The 22250-nt window shown below is 29.1% G+C and overlaps 1 protein-coding gene across 1 annotated transcript in view; it reads right to left on the minus strand.

The window, feature by feature from the left end:
* The window catches only part of LOC147806270 (uncharacterized), a 91493-nt gene that overhangs the window by 46223 nt on the left and 23020 nt on the right, over positions 1–22250 (minus strand). The window contains exons 2-5 of the mRNA XM_087169079.1: positions 19601–19910; positions 6333–6487; positions 4848–4977; positions 3647–3816 (exon numbers count right to left, since the gene is read on the minus strand). Of these exons, the coding sequence (XP_087025205.1) occupies positions 3647–3816; positions 4848–4977; positions 6333–6487; positions 19601–19910 (765 nt within the window). The remainder of the gene's footprint in view (positions 1–3646; positions 3817–4847; positions 4978–6332; positions 6488–19600; positions 19911–22250) is intronic.

Here is a 22250-nt window from a genome sequence, read left to right on the forward strand (position 1 = left end):
AAAAATGCATATTTTTTTTCTTCCGAAAACATACTATGAAAGATTTTATATAAATTACATAAATAATTAATATTAAGAACATTGCAAAAAATCCGGGATCAAATTACGGTAAAAAGTACCGGAATTCGGGGTGTCGGTATTTACCGTAAAATCCATTTTTACGGGAACATGTCACAGGTCAAAAATTCTGATGTACCGCAATTTTTACAATAACAGTTACCGTAAAAATCACTGAAGTACTCGAATTAAATAAATATTACTGTAAAAATACGGTATAATATTTTATGGTTAAAACGGATTTTACAGTAAAGTGGGTTTTATGGATGAAGTACCCACAGTGCCGGTATTTAATACCTTAATCTGATCTGAAGTTGTTTACAGTGTAAGAAATCCCCTGGCTCAAAATAAACCTATTGATTAATGACAGAGAAAAAAAAAACATTAAGACCTAAGTTTAACAACACATACTTTGTATTCATGGACTTATAAATTACGCGTGTTCAGTTCTTCATTGAATTGTAGATGACGCATTTGTCAGCAAATATTATTCCGAATACACATTTTTTGCTTCTGTGTGGTCAAATGATTTTATTTCAGTAAATAAGTTATGTTGAACATTAAATGATCAAAAACGCTGTACCTATAAATATTTCAATTGCGTTGACACAATGAATTCTCCTCTTTTATATTCCAAAGCATACTTAGGCAATAAAAAGAAGAAATGTATGGATTGAACTATTAAAGTGATGTATTCTGTTGTCATCGCTAGAGTTTATTCTCTTATGTTAGGTTAGGAAAAAATGTCACTTAACGACCGGAAACTCAATTCATAAAAATTAGAAATAATATTTTAAATATTTTGTGCAAATTTTGTGGAACTATTTAAAAAAAAAATTATATTATCAGTTGGTCGCGGCTTTTAATTGAAATGAGTTTTCTTTGAATATTTATTCTTACTTTTATTTTTATTCGTTAGTCAATCATTAAGTTTAAATTTTCTTTCATTATTTGAAATAGCTTTATTTTCATCCTACGAAATTTGAAAATCAGGGTCCTTAAATAATGCTTATATATTTAAGGATATTTAAGGTTATATATTAAGGCTTATATTTTTAGTTATAAGACATCTGGATGGTAATAAATATACCTTAGAGATTCAAATAGTTTATATCATTTGTCTGTAAAATATAGATCAGTTTCCTAGATTTTTTGAAAGAATTGATTTAATTCTATAACGTTAAAGTTTCCTGTTTAAGTACAAGGGATTGAGAGAATACGTTTTTGTGGAAAATCTCATATTTTTTTCTGTATGTTGCGGTGTTTGCAGTTTTTTTTTTTAAACTTAAATTTAGATTAGTTTACATAAAATATCATTTTTAAAAAGTGATATAGTTCCAATCGTGAATAATATATTCGATGCATATGTTTTCTATCTAAGGTTGAAATTTACAATTATTTGGAATTAAGTATTAAATAAAAAAATGTTTAATATTTATCATTTTTTCAGCGATATTCTACATATTATATCCCTTTAAAATGTATTCCAACCAGTATGATAAAAAGATGTAAACTTTATTTGACCCTAATGTGATATCTTTGATAGCAAAATGTTTAATTTTTTGTACTGTTTGATCTTTTTTTTTTTGTCTTATCAGAATCAGGTAATGAAATTTCATATGCTACGGAAATATACAGATTGGAAGCAACAGTTGACATGTTTCCAGCGCTCAAAAATAGGCACTCATTTTCAAGACATGCCAAACGTGAAGGAGAAGAAAAAAAAGTGATTTGAAATATAAAAAGTTAAGTTGCTGAAGAAATATGGAAGATAAAGGTGAGATAAACTTAAAAAAACATTAGTTGCCGAGAGAGACTAAAAATAAAGATTTATTTAATAATAGCTTATTTTTGTTCAAAGAAACAACGTATCGTTCAAGACTGAAAATTCATATAAGACATATAAAACCTCAAACAAAACCAACTTTAGTCGTAAGTTTCGCAAAGAAATAAACCCTACAAAATTTGCAAAGAAGTAATGGAATATTTGATATGCATTGCACATCATTTTAGGCTTCAATTATAAATGCATTATTTCAAAGTGTGCATAATCACATTTGATCTGTCAATGTCTAAACAAGTAACGCAAGTGACTTATGGCGTTTTATCTAATGTAAAACGATAAAATTGATTAGAATAAAATCTTCTAAACTGCTTGGGTCATTGTCTAACCTCGGGCTAACTGATAAAGGGTTAGTAAGCTCACATTTATCAATAGTTCACTTATCAGCTTGTTTATTACTACCAGAGGTTATTGGGTGGAACCTTTGTATTTTTTTTATTTTTATTTTCTGTGTTAAAATAGCTCAAACTGCGCTATTTTCTTCTTAAATATGGTAAAATTGACTTTCAAAAACCAGTTTTATTTAAAAATAGCGGAACGTTTATTAAGTTATCAAATTCAAAGGTAATTTATCTCATTTGGTTCACCTAAATAATGCCATGCCCTATGTGACAGTGGTAAGCTTGTAAGAACTTAATTGCTATATTTCTTTTTAATTATTTCCGTATCGTTACAGATAATTTGTTGTGGAAATCGGTATTTATTTTGATCAGAGTTGAGATTAGTATCATTGCTTATTTTTAATCCAGTAATTTAATTAACATTTTTTCAAGTAAACATGATATTGAGCAACCATTTAATTGCCGTTGTATATTTTTGATGTTCTGAACTTGTACTTTCTAAGATTTAGGGATTCGCAATTAACTTAATATTAACAGTGAGAACTTCATGTGAATTATTTTGCGTTATTTCTTTAGAAGTAAATTTTAAAATTATTGTGTGGATATTTAAAAAAAAAATAGGCTAAAAACTTTTGACTCAAAAGATAAACTTAATCTAGAACTATGGCACTATTAAAAACTAATGCTTTTAAGTGTATATTTAAAGAAAGAATAAATTTTTTGTAAAAAAAAAAGAATAATAATAATTAATGAATATAATATTAAGTAATTTGATATAAATGTTTTGTATTTACTATCATTAGTTTTATATTTCACATAATACAATTCAGATTATGTAAGTTCAGATGCTCCCATACTTTTGTAAGCAAATATACGATTTTGCGAGACTTTCATTAAAATTAGCATCAATATTTTTTTTCAATTTTAAACTAACCATTTTACAAGGCTACCAATAAAAAATTCCGGATCAAATGACGGTAAAATTTATCAGCACTCCGGGAGCAGGTACTTTTACCATGAAAAAAAGTGGATATTTAAAAAATAATAATAATAATAAATTTCAACAAAAACAAAACATCTAACACACTGTAATTTTTACAGTAATAGTTACCATAAAACCAATGCATCACTCCATTTAAATAAATATTGCTGTAAAAATTACGTACAATATTTTACGGTATAAAACGATTTTAAGGCAAAATAAATTTTACGGATGATACATCCAAAGTATCGGTAATTTATACTGCAATTTGATTCGAAATTTTTTACAGTTTACAATTATTTGAACTCCCGTTGAAAGTTCAAGTAAATAATGAAGGTTTCGGTTTTTCATATAAAAAAAGATTAAATTCCTTTTTTTAAAAAAATTGAAAATAGATTTTTTATTAATGCATATGGTACTTACTTTACTATGTGTCATTCTATGGTAATACAGGTTAGAACTTGCTGTAAACCGTTTTCCACAGACATGGCATTGATGAGGTTTTTCACCGGAATGAATTCTTCTGTGTGTATTAAGTGAACTAGAAGTACTGAAACCTTTACCACACACATCACATACGTGAGGTTTTTCACCTAAAAATAATAAGAAACGAAATGTAAATATAAAATTTAAAAACTGCATTTGTTGCATTGCACTATGTTGCATTGCACTATGTTGGTAACAGTTGGAAATCGGTCCTTAATGATGATATGATGATCTAGAGACTATACTAGCTCATGCTCTCAGTTTACTATTATAAATTTGAATTTAAAAGCAGATAGATAGAGCAAATAATTAGCCTATGGTAAGCTCCGTAACTACCTAACTGCGCGTGGACATTATACCGTCTTTGAATCTCCCTGGGACATTACATAAAAGTAACTTTCGAACATAAAGAAAGTACACTCTGATTAAACTTCCGGCCTATAGCTCTGAGAATAACACCATGGTCCAAAGTATGGTAGGCGGAGGCTCTATCTACCACACCGCCTGGGAGGCGTTAAAAAATTTAGTGGAACAGAGTTCAAATGAGTCTTAAAAATACACAAATTTCAAGATTCATGAACATTTTTGGATCTGCTGCGTGCCAGAAGCATTAACAAAAAAAAAAAAAAAAAAAAAAAAAAATTAGAAAGATCTAGTTCGCCTTATAAAGGATATTTTACTTTGCATTTATTTTCTAGAATTTTAACTTAATATAAAAGATACTTACAATTAGATTTTGTCATTTTCACTTTTCATTGTGTGTAAATAAATTTAAAAAAGAAAAATCTAGGATTAAGTATCGATGAAAAGTCACTTTTTGCTTCTAAAACACAATCTTTAAGTCTAATAATAATTTGAACTGAAATATTAACAACTCTTTTATTAAGCACGAAAAATGTCTTTCTACATTTAAAAAAAGAAAAAAATCCTGATTGAAATATAACAATAGACTGAAAGCTCAAAGCCAAATTAGATCTGAGTTTAAACTTTTGCAGTTTAGTCATTTTTAAAAGGCCAGCTTTAACAAAAAAAAATCCATTTACGTTTATTGGAATTCGGTTTTAAAAAAGAAAACTATACACAAAGAATTTTCTTGAGGTTTAAAAATAGTCTTAGAAAAGAGAGGAAAAAGAATTACCGGTGTGCGTTCTCATATGTCTCCTAAGAAGGGATGGTCGATCAAAGGCTTTCCCGCAAACTTCACATGGCAGTAATGTTCTTTCTCTTCCTTTCTTTACTATTGTTGGCCTTATTTCACTATTCAAAGACTAGGAAATAAATTAAAAAAAAGTTTATTGGAAACAACAGAATGACATTAATAATATTTTATCACACATCAAATAATTATTCAAAACGTAATGGACGTTTTTTTTTTTCTTTAGATTTTTATTTTCTGTATTGTGTTTTTTGACTTTTTGTTTTCTTCAATATTTTTGTTCAAATTGCATTTCTTTAGCTTTTTTATTTTATTTGCAAGACCTTAATTATTTCTCGTTAATACACTATTATAAATTTGTTTTAAACTTTATTGTGAATCTTTAGTATATGTACCATATACTAAATGATAAACTATATATGGCTATATTATCATCTATAAAAAATCTAACGTGCAAAAATGTATTAAATAATAATGGCGTGTAATATATCAAACATTTACAATGCTACAGAATTCAGCCCTGTACGGAAATCATTTTTGAAAGAAAATTCATATTTTACTGCAATATTTTGTTCATTACTTCTCTTTTCGGTGCAAGTTTGATTACAAATATTTGTAAACAGCTTGTAGTAAGCATTCCTCTTAACAAATAAATGTCGAACAATTTTCATATTTTCATGCTTTCGGAGAAATCATAAATTCCTTCCTGCTTATGCAGAATGAAACATTTCATTAACTTATGCAACAAAGTATTAAAACTGCACTGAGATAAGGAAATGTGATCAAAACTACCAGAATATGATTAAATTTACCTACAGCTCTAGGGGAACAGCAAAAAGCTCAATAATTTTCATGAAAGTGCTTCGGTAATGATTTAAGTAAATATTAACAAAAAAAATATGTTTTTTTTTATTATGAGCTAATGTTAGGCAAATGTGGTAAACTTTGGTAATTTGATCATGATGCTTGCATGAAATAGAAACGATTTATTCGGTCGAAATTACTTTTCAGTTTTGTATTTTTTTTTTCTAGATGCTGGGTAATAACAACTATAATTTTGAAAACCAGAATTTTCAGAAAGTCATGTGAACGGAAAAATTCCAATATTAATGGTTTAAATATCTTATATTTTGTTTTTTTTAATCAGAATTTTTTTTTTTTTTTTTTAAAGAAGGAATGTGATTACCACACAGTATGGTAATTTTACCAGTATTTTTTTTTCGTGAACTACATCTTGTGTACTTTTCTAATTCTTTGTGAAGTGACACGTTCTATTGGACGAACAATGATTTTTCAGGTTTCAAGTAGGTTTATGCATAATAAAAAAATTAATTAAATAAATAAATAACAAAGAAATGGTGTATGCTGAATTTTTTAACAGTTGATGTAAAAGCAAAATCAAATAATTTACAATTATCAGAACTGACGCTGAAAACTACACATATGTCATATTCAAAATATCCTTACTTCGTCACTGGGTGATAAACCATCACTTGATACGGATCTCCTTTCTTCTGGTTCGGAGGGAGGTGTCATTAATGTCCTCGTTGGTTGAGGGACATCAAGGGTCATCACTGGTACTCGAGACGATAACAGAGAACGCGACAAATCTAATGGTGTGTCTGAAATCGAATAACCTCAAATTAATTTCTAGATGTTTGTAGTGGGAGCTATGATAAGCTTAGAACGATAGAATTTGAAAAAAAAAAATATGAAAAAACATTTTTACTGTATGAAAACAATTAAAGGAAATTATCTATATTGAAGATAAGTAAATTTTTTTAAAATTAATAACAGAGAACGCGACAAATCTAATGGTGTGTCTGAAATAGAATAACCTCAAATTAATTTCTAGATGTTTGTAGTGGGAGCTATGATAAGCTTAGAACGATAGAATTTAAAAAAAAAATAAAAAAAAAACATTTTTACTGTATGAAAACAATTAAATGAAATTATCTATATTGAAGATAAGTTAATTTTTTTTAAATTTAATAACAGAGAACGCGACAAATCTAATGGTGTGTCTGAAATAGAATAACCTCAAATTAATTTCCAGATGTTTGTAGTGGGAGCTATGATAAGCTTAGAACGATAGAATTTAAAAAAAAATATATATTAAAAATATTTTTACTGTATGAAAACAATTAAATGAAGTTATCTATATTGAAGATAAGTTTTTTTTTAAATACATTAAATGACATATTTTAAAATAAAATTATCCCTCATTTGTTTAGTTCAAAATTTGCGAAGTAAGTTTAAATTGGAATACTGAGTATTTCCTTCATCATGTACCTTTTATTTCTGGCCAAACATTAAACAAGTTAATATTAGCCCTTTTTTTATTAGTCTTAATGATATAAAAATATTTTTTTTAACATCGACGATGGTGAATGTCGACCTTCTCCAGTGCAAAGGAGAAATAATATCGAGGGGAAATATAGGGCCATAGGAATTTCAGTCATAGCATCATACAAATGTTTTTTTTTTTTTCAATGTTGATCATGGTGAATTTCGATATTTTCCTACATAAAAGAAAAATAAAGTTGCATTTGAGTTTTAGCGCATATGAATGTTTTTTATATAAAATTTCCAATAAATATTAACATTTGCTTGTGTAGAAATGATGGTATTTAGTAATATTTTACAGCAAGTAACTAAAATTTTTATGCATTTTCTGAAAGATGGAATCAGCATATATATTGGCATAATATTGGCACCAGGTGCTCATATTTCTGCTACAACTTTAATGAAGTGATAAACTGAACCATCACTCAAACTAAGCAATCATGAAGCTAATTTAAAGAATTACGGTAATGCAATTCAAATTAGCATTACATTAAAGTTCCATCAAATTGGCACCATATTATGCTCCAGCAATCTTAAATCTCTAATAGTGTGTATAAATGTTGATATTTATCAAAGAATGTCAAAAATTACCAGACATTGTTCTTTAATAGTAAGACGCAAAAATATTATTTATAAACACAATTAGATGATATGATTTATGTATTTCTCTCATTATATTTATAATTAACATCTCATAACTATCGGATAAAGTATATTAATAGTACATAAACAGGACGTAAAAGTGTTTATTAAATAAAGATTGCTATCAGTTATTTTGACTTATGTATACCTTTCTTCAAACATGCCTTCCTTATTTTTAACAACTTTTATCAACCTCTTTCGTAAGAAAAAGCAATAAATAATTTGTCACGAAGAAAAAAAGACAGAAAATATGGTCATATATTTTTCGCCAGTTCACAATGACAGGTTTCATATGTGAATGTTGTCGCCAAAGTCTCCCGCTCTTCTATGTTTGAAATCAATAATTTGCATAAATGAACATCACCCGCGGCACACATCAATGACGATCTTTTGTAAAAGAAGAACCAAACGACCTTGTTTTTTTTATTCGTTCTTTACTTCGGGGAGGGTTCGGATTTGGAAAAGCAAAAACATATCTCCATTACCTGTTGGAGACACTACAATATTTTGTCTCAATGGCCTGTCATTTATTAATGAGGAGCTGTCGAATCAATGCCTTAGAGGTGAAATATCTTGAAGCGGAAGAGATGGACCTTTGATTGATTATAAACTGTGCTAAAGTTTATCGATTGCAAAACAAAAGAAGAGAAATTAAAAAACGCACCATTTTGGAATCATGATTCATCCAAATTGTACCATTGTATATTATTGTTTGCAGAAGCATTTTTCAGGAGTCTTATTATTGTGAAAGGTCACTGAGTCAAAAGCTACTTTACAAAACGCGTTTTAATTAATTAATTAGGGAGCATCATACCAAGGGAAGAAATACCATTTACGGTAAATTCTCTTTTAACTCCATTCGTAACATTAAATTTAAACTAGAGATAAAATGAGTTCTGTTTTACCAAGAATTAAATGATGTTTCAGATATTATTTTTTTTATTTGTCAGATTGTAATCAAGTTATGACATAATTACCTGTTATGAAGAGGTTTAATTCTGACATACTTTATTTGCAATTTCAAACTTTTAAAAAAAGAAAATAATAACAAATGATATTTCAAATTTTAGTGTTTGTTTAGCCCGTCTATGTGTTTTCTATAGCTAAAATTTTAAATTACTAATGTAAATGAAGGAATTTTCGCCATGGTATGGAGTGTTCTTAAATTGAAACAGAGCAGTCATAAGTATTTCCGTAGAGTCCTTTGAAATATAAATCATTATTGGTCATGGAGAAAGCCTTGTTTAACCGCACTGAGTAATTTTGGTAAATTAAAAATGCCCAGGGCCCGTTTTAATTCAGATTTAAACATTAATTAAAAAGATATGACTATTTTATGGCATTTGCATTAAATATAAGTCGCTAATTCGAGAGTATTGAGAATTCGATGTTGTCATGAGACAAAAAATGGCATGTCATATTTTATTTGATCGTCAAAGAGTTAAATTGTTAATACTCAATATACGTTCAATAGTAGATAATTTTTCTTGAAATGTTTATAACAATTTAGATGGAAGGAATTTCAGTATTATAGTGTACAATTTCTTTTTCAAAATGGCATAAAACAGTGAACTATGTTCATATTTTTGTTTTTCTTTAGGCATCAATAAGGATACACTGATGTTATTTTTATTCAGGTATCTTAGAATGTAAAACAATTGTCGAATGTAGTCATCTGTTCAGCAGTTCCAGCAACTTATTAAAAAAATCATAAACTAAAATGTCATTATTTTAAGGAATTTAAAAAAAAATATCTAATTTTCATTGATTAAGTATCAGAAGTTTCCTTTTAAAAAAAAATTATAAGATGTAACTTGAAAAATTAATAAAAAAATAATGAATAAAATTTTTTTAAAAATATAATTGCTTTTAAAATTAATTATTTAAATTTGTAAACAGTAGTATGAAAGTAAAATAACAATTTATAATTAAATTACAAAGCTAAATATTTGTTTTAAATAACAGTGATATAGAAATGAGTTAGTTTGTATGAAGCAGTGTGAAGTTAGCTCAACAGAATTTTGAGATAATCCTTAAAATGTTTAAAAAAACGTAACAAATATTATAAATGAGCTTTTGGGGCTTAAGAAATTAAGGTTAAAACGTTGGAGATGGTATCAGAACAAATTTAAGAACATTGATAAAAACGTACAGAACAATTTCTTTGAACAAATATGAATAAATAAAGAAACCGTTTTCTTAGAATAATATTTCTGGTATTTGAAAGATTTGGCATGGATTTGATATGCATCACCTCAAATAATTAAAAAGAAACAGTGTTATTTTCATATCTTTCATTTTATTCGACAAAAATTTAATATTATATACAGCAACAATTAAAGTCTTTAATTTTTCAAAAAAAAATTTTCTACTTCCTAATTTATAATAATTTATATTTTAAATAATACCCTAAGGTTATTAATTATTCATTTTAATTTTATATTTCAAATATTATAGTGGTAAAAATATTTATCGAACATAAACAAGAAGAAAAACCTTTTAACACACATAAAAGCTTTTAAAAACTTGATTAATCTAAATAAATTTAAAAAAATATCAGATGAAAGAAACAAAATGAAATTTTGCTTGTCTCTACAACGAGTTCTCGAAGTATAATTAAACTAAATTTTCTTATAACTGGAAGATTACGCGAAACTTAAAATGCGCAATCCTATATTCTTTGCGCATTCAACATTAGTAAAGTAATTTAAATAAAGCAATTAAACCAAAAGTTCTCCAGGAAGCACTTAAAACGCATTTTAATGAAAAGTTAAGCATATTTTCATTGATTAAAATGCATCTAGCGAGCAATAAGCTGACAAAATACATCTGCTACTTGTTCTCAACAGGCTGTTTAATAGAATAACCTAAGCAGTTAGTACAGTAATGTTCCGACTACCCTCCCTCGCCTAATTAAGCATTCATTTATGCAAATCCATCGCAATTAGAAGCCTCTAGTTATTTTGCAAGCCGCTTTGCCCGACTGTGGGTGTTGGGCTCGCTTCCAAAATACTACCGAATTAGCTCTCATTTGGCATCAAGTTGCTTTTAAGACTGGTAATTTTTCTTTTGATAATTCATCTTTATTCAAATGGTAATAATGGGCCGAGTTTTAATATTCAAAAGAGAGACCTTCTTGGAATTGGGTTGCATTTCAGCATCTTGGATTCTGAGAATAAGACGTATATCTTGACAGGGAATAAAAGATGACACTTTAGAAAGGTCGATGATGATGGATGATGATTTTTATAAGGTGACAGGTGGTATTAAGACATATAAGACTAATTGAAGGATGGTTGTTCATGACACTTTCATTATCCTACATTTTAAATTTTACAGAAGAATGGGAAATTATTAAACAGTGTGTCTCTGAATTGATGCCTTCGTTTCCAAACTTCAGTGTTGGAAATATATTATTACATATTCCTCAAATATGCTTGAAAGTTTTTTTTAATAGCGCTTTGCTAGCATTGGCAAGCAGAATGACAAAATTTTTCTTTGGGCCAAACAAAAATCTCATTATGAAAATAAATTGAAAAACGGCTGAGTTCTTTTAAATGCTTACTAAATCCGTTTCAGTTTTCGTTTCAATTTCCATTTCATTCCGTTCAACTCATTAAACGATATTGAAAAATTCAGCTTTCTGTAAACATTGTTGGCAGTTTGTAATGCACCAGGCAAATTGGAAGTCTTCAGTAACTTCTAATCTGTTAGTTTTTCAGCAATCAATCGGCCTAGTCTATGTTTATGGGCTAATTAAAAAAATATGCGGATAATTTTTCAATGAAACTGAATTTTCTTAGGATTTATAACAAACCTTTTAATAAGGTTTTGTATTATAAGCTACTTAGAGACATTTTAAATTGCTTGGAATAAGTTAGGATTAATTAATATTGAATGAAATATTTTTCACTTAATCTAAATGCATATGAATCTATTACAACAAGCATAAGATCTTTCTGTTCTTCCGGAGATTTTTTTTCGATTTGCTCTGCGTATAGCAAACTAAAGACAGATATTTGCAAAGAGCAGGATTATTTAATTAGTCTATGACATAAACATAACATTTCGTATTTGTCTCTACGCATGTAAATTTATCTTCAGATGTAACGATCTTACTAGCTGGTTCAATCCAGTACAATTAATGTTTTATGAAATGGAAAGCACTTGCGTAAGTTCTACACTTTTTGCAATAATACTTTTGGCATGTTTATGAGAAAGAAAATATCGTCAACAACTGAAAAACATCATGCATTACAACTTAGAATATCAATTATCTGTTTCCAATTTTACCAGTGGTATGTAGGAAAGTAAAAACCGTTAGATAATTAAACTATTTCATTACTTACCTCTTTTAAGTTTACAATCATATTATTTTATAACCGTCGTTGAACAGCCGATTACTAATATTCAACTCCGTAGCCTTGTAATTTTGAACCCAATCCAGAAGACAAGGGAACTCCTGGATCAAGTATTGGGAGAAATTTGCCTTCGTGGAGAACTTATTGATGGAACTAACCCGCATTTGCGTTACATGGAGAGGGAGACCTGAAGAACCTCAACGGTTAGTCTGACGGCAAAGGGACTCTAACCCATGATCCATTTACCACTGAGGATATTTCAAGTCATCACTGTGGTCGGTGCAAGCCGAATGCCGATTCGTATCGACCAGCCATCACTGAGATTTGAACACCACACTTAATTGGAAGGCAAACGGTCTATATCCTGAACCATCGTTGATCAAGTTTACAAACATTGCATTAAATTATGGGAATTGTGAAAATAAATGGTTGTTCTTCCACACAATACTATCATGATACTAATGCTCCACAATTCGTTCACCGCGATTAGTGTTCTCCCGATTTACAAATCGCGTCATGTGATTAATATTCACAATAAACAGAAAGTAAGCATCGTGATCTACGAACCAGAAGTTGTCACCATATACCGTAGAAAGGGTGTTGGAGTCGGATAACAAATAATTGAGGTTCTACTGAATTCGGTAGATAACAGTTTTTCTTTCAGAATATTTGGGGTACAGATGAATTATGTTTCGAGGCTTTTAAGAAAATCATTATCTTACTTGATCTGACAGCTCAGAGTGAGCCAAGGCCTACTGTTAAAGACTCCTACAGTACAATGTATTGTCAGACATTCTGTCTTATCTCATTTTGTCTCTTACAATAGTATCTGCTAACCTATTAACTGTTTACTTCTTTCACTCTAAAATCTGATTCAGCAGAAAAGAACTATTATTTTTTTTATCGTTTACTCTTTTAAACTAGTATAAGGCTTTGTGCAAAAATCTTCTTTGCGAGATTTTTCCCACTAATTATATCAATGTGGGATTCCCAGTACTTATATAGGATTATAACATCAATTTTCATAACTTTATAAAATAAAGGAATATGCAAGTAAGTAAAAAATATAATATTCTACAGCATTGTTTAAAAAGTCATTTATCTTCAACATTCTTTCATTTTTTTTAACTATTAACATTTAACTTAGTAATAAATTGTAATTATTTGTGACAGCATAAATTAAAAGTACCAAACATGAAGAACTTTAAACCTCTTTTCTTAAAAGTTCTCGATTTGAAAAATCTTAATTACCGTATGTAAATCCATCTAGAATTGTATGCAACTTTTATTTTTGACTCAAAACATTTCATTCAGAAATAATTTGAAACTATTTGAGACGAAATAATTTAAGAGTTCCAAATATTACATATTTCGATTTTTTTTCTTTGTGAAAACTATATTTAAAAGAAATAAAATAAATGAAAAACATTTAACTGTTGTATAAAACTACGTCTAGACCTGTCTGCAACATTTAAGGTCAAAACATTTGACAGCTTACTCCAAATCCTTCTTAATTACCATTCTTAAGGGTGTACTTATATTTATGTACTCTCTTTTATTTCATTAGAAACGAAATATTCCTTAGTGATTCCTAAAAAGAAAATATGACTATTTTTTCTACTTAAAGACAAAAGATTAAATCATTTCACCTGAATAGCTCATATTATCTCTACTGTGTACTCACTAATTAGCCTTATTTGAATGAAGAGCTCGCACCCAAATGTTAGGCGATGCAGGTCATAGGTTTTTGCTAAATATTTGCGCGGCATCATGTCACATACAATATAACAATTAGTGATAAAATATTTTATAAGACACTGAATAGTAGATCTATTGTAAAAAATGCGTAGGAGGTAAATCAAGTTTGTAATTATTAGTTGTCTAATATCTGCTTGTAAAATATTCACTTTTGTACTCTTGTCTATGAGGATCGATAAACTTTTTCGAATAAGGTAAAATGGAGCATGACGGTGGTTCTATAATAATTTACATCAATTTCGGTTGTTTCCTCAACTATTATTTATTTAGTTAAAATGAAAGCAGTCTGCTTTTTTTTTATTAGATAGGTTGATTCAACATTGAAGAGAAAACTGGAAATTTTATCTTTACTTTCTTATTTTATGAATATGAACAAAATTATTATGTGCTCACATTAAGCACTTAGATATTTCAGACATACGTAGATGCATATTTATAAAGTATTTTTTTGACAAATATATTTATACTTTCATGTGTTTCGTAAGGGAAAAGAGCATGAAATAGCCTCGTATTAATTTTTTTTTAATGAACTCAAATTCATAAATTCTTTGAATTGGTCATTTTAAAAGTAATTTGATTTAATTTGAATAAAAATATAATTTAAAATATTGGCATGCGTAAAAAACATTTGAATTGTTTTTCTTTACCAAAAAAAATTTACATCTCATATAAGTTTAAATTTAATAGTTTTTGGAAGTGTAAATTGCCTATTTTTTTTTCAGAAATCTCACATTTAAATAGATAATGTTCAAAACATTCTAAAACAATTTGAATTTGACTTTAAATGGCGAATAATATGTCATACTTTCTATACGGGTTAATAAGGGTTTTTTCAATAAGGGTATACGAATAATACTTAGGTTAAAAATTTTATTCGAAGTTTGAATATAATAATTAAGTAGCCAATACAGGCTAACAATTCAATTGATTCTTAGAAGATTCTGAAATGAATTCGGTTGGGATTATGATCAGGATTCTTATACGAATTCTAATTGGATTTGGTTCAGAATTCTGAAACAAAAAGTGTATTTTTTTTAATGTTTTAATAAACTTTTCAGATTTTTGCATAGCCAATTATTTAAAGTGTCTAACCAAAGAAAAAAATTAATAAATAAAGAAGTAACAAAAGGAAAAACCAAAATCACTACCACAGTTCTTATTCTAGCTTGCAACGCATAAAGTTTTTCGAACCATTTTTTTTCAGAACAGAACTTTTTTTATGCGGTTCATAAAACATTATGAACTAAAAAAATAAATAAATTGAAAGTTCAGATACCGTTTTTTTTAAAGTGAAATAAGGTACTTCCTTTGTACACATTCAGAATCTCGATTTCAATTTAATTTAAAACTTTTCTCAAGCCTTGGATAAAAGTACAACTGTTTAATATGAACTAACACAAAGCTGATTTCTGGACAGTCACTCAAAATTACGCAGATGCTAAAGGGAGAAAAAGACTTTGGAATTTGCTTACTTAGACTAACAAAAAGGGTGGAAGGGTGTCAGCAGTGCTTACGTATGAGACTGAGATCTTTTATTTTCCTTTTATTTAATTGCCAAAAAAGTTGGAAAATAGGGAAAAAGTATAAGCCAAAAATTGAAGTAAATTTTCGAGAATTATAAAATCGAAAAAAAAAAAATCTTTAATGAGTTATAACTACTGAAGGGATATACGAAAGATTCCTGTAGAGCATTCGAATCAAAATTTTATGAAACAAATAAAAACATAAGTTTTTTCAAAGTTACATCTTTCATCGTAATTTAATCACTAAATTAGATTACTACAGTAAAATTGAAAGTGAAAGAAAAAAGCTGGTTGGCATTGCTACATTTTTATGTAAGGATAAGAGTTGCTTATTTTTGTTACCCAGCAGGGAAGGAGATCCTTAATTGCCAAAAACATGCATGCGTAATATTTAGAATGGCTCCCAAAAAAATGCACGAAGATTTTACAATCAATCGAGTTGTTTTTATTGAATGTCATTTATTGTATTCAGTTATTCATAGTATTCAGTAATTCATAGTATTCAGTAATTCATAGTATTCAGTAATTCAAACATCAAGAACAAAAAATAAAGAAGGAAAACTTCATCTTTACCCTGTAGATTGCTAAGTAAAATTCAAAATTGAAATAAAAATAAATAGTGGGAGTTGCTATAATTTTGCATAAGGATAAGAGTTGTTTTTTTTTCTACCAAAAGGGAGAAGATCCATAGTTGCCAAAACCGCCCATATGTAAAAATGGTTCGTCAAAATCAAAATGCATCAAGATTTTCCCCATCAAATGAGGTTTTTTTACTGAATGCCATACGTTGTATTCAGTTATTCAAACATTAGGAATGATAAAAGAAAAGAAAAGAAAATTCTTTATAAAAGCATACAAAAATTCTCCCAATAAATGTTCTATTGCTCCCAGATTTCGTAATTAGTCTTCAGACTTTCTCCAGACTAAAGATTGCTTTTCACTATCGATTGACAGTTGAGCATTCCTCTTGACAGCAAATTTCTGAATGCTTACGCTGATGTAATTATCAAACGGTTTTTTTTAATAAAAATTGTACTCATGAGGTCAATTCTTTGTTGAAGAATCACTCGATTCTCATTCAATTTTTGAAATAAAACTGTATTGCGCATAGCTCTTTTTATGAATGAAATGTTAAAAAAAATAAAAATAAATGCAGTACTAATAGATGGGAAATTTTTTAAGCATCTGTTTCATAATTATTTTACTATATAGACTTATGATTGAGCAATATTTACTGCAATTTGATGTGCTGACTTCAACGTCGCTTAAGGACGTTTAGAACCCATGCTGGTCAACAGATAATTAGATGAATCCTTAACAAATATGTTCAGCATTAAAATATTGAATAAAGATGTATTTTTTTCCTGCTGATAATTCTGAGTTAAAGACTGAGTTGCTGAATTGCAGCATCTAAAGATGTACTTAAATTTTACACGTACTATTATTCAAAGAATAATTGGCAGTGTTCTAAAGCGGGCATTAGCAATCGAAAAAAAAATGTTTTGTAGATAACTGCGGAATTTGAAGTTCATTTGTGAAATTTTAATGATATCAATAAGTTTCGCACTCATGAGCATACGCAATACAAATGGCGATGTGAGAAAAAGAATAATAAAAAGAAGAAAAAAAAGGCGTGTTTTGCATTTTGAGCGTTGTTGTGAGCAAGAATCTTAGTAATAAAAATCTTGAAAAGTAACGTTTAACAAACGCGAATGCGAATCCTAGTGCAATTCCAAATTGTAATTCACTGGAATATCACTAATCGCAAAACATGATGCGTAAATCGTAATACAGTAATATCAAAGCTCGGTATATATTTCGCAATTCATCACAATATGAATAAAGATTTATGATTTGAAGGATTATGACACGTGATTCATAGACTACGTCACACAATGTTGTATTTTAAAATTGAATGAATAGAAGTTGTGATTTGTAAATCATGAAAACCACTAAGCACAGTTTGGATATCGAGTTAACATTAAACCTAGTTGGATACCGTTTCAACACTAATGATATTCACGAACTACAATCGCGAATCGCAAAGTTCGATTCATAATTTGAGGACATCATAAAGTGAATATCTGTAAAAGCATCTAATCTAATTTAAAACATTCTGGCGAAACAAACCCAAAACATCAGAATTAAACAAAAAAAATTTGTCTTTAAGTGGAATATGGGAAGGGACGCTATGGAGAGAATCTGTTATTGCGCGGTGGTGAGCATATCATTTTCTGCCCTGTAGATAAAGATTTAGGAATAACGCAGAATATAACGATTAATACAATACAATTTTAGGAAAGAATAGTCTGATCGTTATTAGAACTTAATACATGAATAGTTAAAATGCACTGTAAATGTAATAAGCAAAATGTACTTAAAATGCATAGAATTGAAAAATAGCAACTATACTTTTTTTAGTATAGTAGCATCATACAAATTTTAAACGTTTGCCTCGGAAGCCAAATTCATCCATGGCGATCAGTAACCTTTCGAAAAAGAAGGCCACACTTCGTAAATCTAAACTGTTTATTTTAGAAACATATGATGTTGGATATATATGGAAAAAAAACATATTTGAAGGTTTCTTTCCCGCAGGGTTAGGTGGGCCCGAACAGTTGATCGACCTGAAGGTATTGAATGAATTACCAAGAATCTTCTCTTTTCTCTTTTTTTTACTTTTTCTATCCTTCATTAAAAGGCAAAATAAAAAAATGAAAAAACAATTTTGCCGTATTCCAAAACGGGTGTAACATTCCGTTCAAAAGGAGACTTCAATTCACCAACTAGAGCATCCAAGAAATAATCATAGAGAACGATAACAGGCTTCCTAGACCCTTGATGTGAAAATTGAGACACGTCAAGTTTATCCCCATCAATTTGTGGAACTCTTTTAAATGATATTTTTGACGTCTGCCACTGAAGGCGTCAGCGTACCGTAACCGCCACTATGCCATTTTTTTCAGAACTCGATCCAGTTTGAAGATAGTTCTATGGTTAGAGAATGGTGTCGAACTTCCTGGAGATGTCTGTATGGATTATGAGTATCCTTTTTGCTTGTTGCATTCCGATTTATGGTTATGTAAATAAAACTTTAATTGATGGCTTATAAAATTGAATCGAGGTGTAAGGATAATTAAGCTTAAATTGATGCCTAAATGATTCTAAATTTGATGGCCTGAAGGAAATCTTCCTTTCAGTTGAAGTTAATTGCCACTGATATGAAATTATAAAAAAAATAGGTAACTGTAATTAGAACCTATTGTAAAACGGAATATGTTTTCAAGCGCTATTGCTGTGAGTTCATAGTAAGAAAGAAAACAACCGAACGAATAGAGAGAAGAATTGTCGATTTAAGTTCAAAGAAAGAAAGAAAAACTGTGATTGCTTTCTTTGTAATCTTCTCAGTAAAGCTACATTAATGGAATCAGCTATAGGCAATGAGCAGGGATTTATCCTTCATGATAATCCAACGACAATATTAGCATAAGCGTACACTGCGCTTCTACAATTCAGATTGGAGGGCAGATGGCGGTAATAAACACCCGATCTCCTCACCACGCATCGAAACCACCCAACTTTGCGTTGTCTTCTCCAGTTCTGAAACTAGGAACATTATACTAGATTGCATTCCAAACCACCCAGACACACACACAAAAAAAATCCCTGATATCTGATATACAGCAGTTAGAACGGTTGAACCACGTCTAAACCCATTGTTGCAGGCAAAGGCTAAATCCCCAAACCGACTATTCTGCAGTAGTATAAAAAATTTAATGGAATTCAAGTACGCCGAAGATTTTAATGAAGTTTTGACGCCAGAGATGAAGAACATGTAAGTGGGCTTCAAAAATTGTTTCTGAAACTTACAGCTGAGTACAGAAGTGAGGTTGAGGTTACTTTGGAGCAAATGTAATGTGTATATTATTCACCTGTTTATTTTCAAGTGTTAATAAATCAGTCCTGGACGTTAATAGCCGTATCCGGTATAAATAAACAAAACATGAGTGTACATGAGCATGCTTTACCGAGAATAAAAGGAGAATAGTTTTAAGTATAAAAAGTACTTGAATATTAGAGAATAATTTTCACTATACCAACTTACCTTCAAGAATGAGACCCATTGCGTGTCTGTAATGTGCAGCTGTAAGAGTGCGACAAGCCATAAGAGACATTTGAGATCGTAAGGAATCGTCTGTTTCACTGCCACTCTCCAGGTACACAATAAGCTCGGTATTTGACGGTACAGTTCTTACAGTTTCAAATACTGGTTCACCTTTTACCAGTGTTCCTATAAGATTTACGTCATTGCTAAGAGTTTGTGAACAACGCAAGAAGCGAATCCAATTGCAATGCCGGACTCTGCGGCAGTCCAGTTTTTGTACTTCATCGTAGCAACCAAACCTGTATCGAACCTGTAAAAGAAATACAAATGTGTGAGGTTCTATTTTACATGGGCAAATAGAATTAGTAAATATATTAATAGATAAAAAATTACATATTTCTACAACATGAATGAATTTTATAAAAAGTTGAAATAGTTCTTAAATCAAACTGATGATGCGACAAATAATGCTCTAATATGATGTTTGGGAACAACTATATACTCCAATTATATATTTCAACTTAAATTAATTTGGCATAGTAATATGTCAACTTAGAACGTCGAAAAAAAAATACACTTGCGTGACTTAAAAGAACGCCAAAACGAAATTGCATTATTTTTAATGCAAGTTAAAATTTTACACAAACGCTTTTACTTTAAGATTATGTATTTTTAAGAAATAGTTTTCTGATCACATTCACTCTTTTGAATATTTCAGAAAAGCTCTAGATTGTTTCAAATGCTATAGAGTAAAAATATTAGCGTGTCATCAATTCATTAGAGAGAATACTTATCTAGGATTGTTAAAATGTTGAAACATTTAAGTTCTAACTGTGTCAAAATTTGTATTAGTTTATGAAACATTACATAAAGTGACGGTTAAAAAATTATGAATTCCTTTCAACGGGCGAGATTTTTTTATTGAATCAAATAGTTAAGTAGAAATTTATTTATTAATAGCTGATTAAAAATTATAAAATTAAGTGTGCTTTAAAATGTGAAATGTTAATATTGTTTATTAAAAAAATTAAGTATAATCTGAATTTTTTCTTTTAAATGAGCCTCTATTACGCGCAAAATTGAAATTATTAAAAACAATTAAGCAAATGTAGCAAGTTGGATCAAATAATTAGAAAACTATGTCAAATTAAAAGGCGTTACCAACTCTAACTGCCAATCACTGTCAAAATAAGGTGAGAAAAACGTCAAAAAGTTTGCTAATATTTGCTCCAATATTTGCCAGAATGACAATAAATGCAATACTTAAATGGGGAGAAAAAACGCTGAATTTAAGCTGTTTTAAATCTCGCATTGAATTTTTTTTTAATACTATTGCTGCACATTATTCAATTTTTCTTAGAATAGAAAATTAAAACTTATAAGAAAAGAATGGATTTTTTCTGCCAAACTTTAATTGAAATATTTTCAAATCAAAAGACTTTTTTTAAAAAAGCGAATATTTTTGTGGTTGTTAACAGTTCTTAACACTGCTTATAGGCTTTTATTGCTTCATAATCTATTGAAAGCATTGTTTTTATTCTTCAAGTGAAAGCGACGTAACTAATAGAGGTATTTGGGTACGACCCGCGCTATTTCCTACTGAGTTTTACGACTGCACGACCTAGACAATGGCCGAATCTAACTTTTCCCGTCTCTTACATTTTATCAGCCTTCACCCTCTTTTCTCGTATTTATTTATTTCCTCATTTTTTTTTTCCAGCGTCAACGTGAGACTTTTTTTAAGAACTTGATTTTTCGGCTTACTAAGAATCACAATTTGTGCTTTCCGTAAGTTTTGAAACTGGTAACGGCTGTTATCTCGAGGCACGAACCGTTTGAATTTGAGGAACTAAATTGCTTTTAACAAAGTTAGTTTTAAACAAAAGCTCGAGGCAATGATATTGTTAAGATTGCTTTAGTTCTATCACCTGATACCTTCAAAGGTTTTGTAAGGAGAAAAAAAATAATATGTAATTTAAAGCAAAATTTTAAACAATGTATGAAATAAAAGTATTAATTACATTGGTTTATTGAGTTTTAAACTTCCAGTCTCCAATTAAAAGTTTCATTATTTATATTGATCTTGCTTTACATTTACAACTTAATATGAGAGAATAGTGAATTTGTTTCACAAATTTGAGTTTTAAACCTGGATAAATACTTTTCACTTAGTTTTTTAACAAGAGTTTTCGAGTTTTCGAATAATCTTATCCATGGGAATAATAAGATATTTTTTGAAGTGTAATTTAATTGTTTTTGCGATTAGAATGACGTACTATTTCGATGTGAGGAAATAATCTCTACATTGTTTTCCGTAACATGAAAACTGCATAATAATTGCTGTGTAAATCGGTAAACAGAATCAGAGATAAAATCCTTTTTGTACTGGTGATGGTATTTGGTATTATTGTAATAAATCATCTTTGGTCTTTTAATTTATTTTATTTAAGTCACTTTATTTATTTTTTCAGATTTTTAATCAGTGAATTGAACCAATAATTGAAATAATCATTATCGATATCGTCATTTCGCTCTCAGATTTCTCCAAAAAACAGTGGAATGCCGGATGATTCATCATCAATATGTATCTATCTTGTAGTTACATAGAAACCGAAAACAAAATTAACTACTAAAATTGGATTTGAATTTG

This window comes from Parasteatoda tepidariorum, chromosome 8 (genome assembly GCF_982258835.1).
Source record: "Parasteatoda tepidariorum strain Cologne lab strain chromosome 8, Ptep-v5.0, whole genome shotgun sequence".
NCBI classification, from domain to species: Eukaryota; Metazoa; Arthropoda; class Arachnida; order Araneae; family Theridiidae; genus Parasteatoda; species Parasteatoda tepidariorum.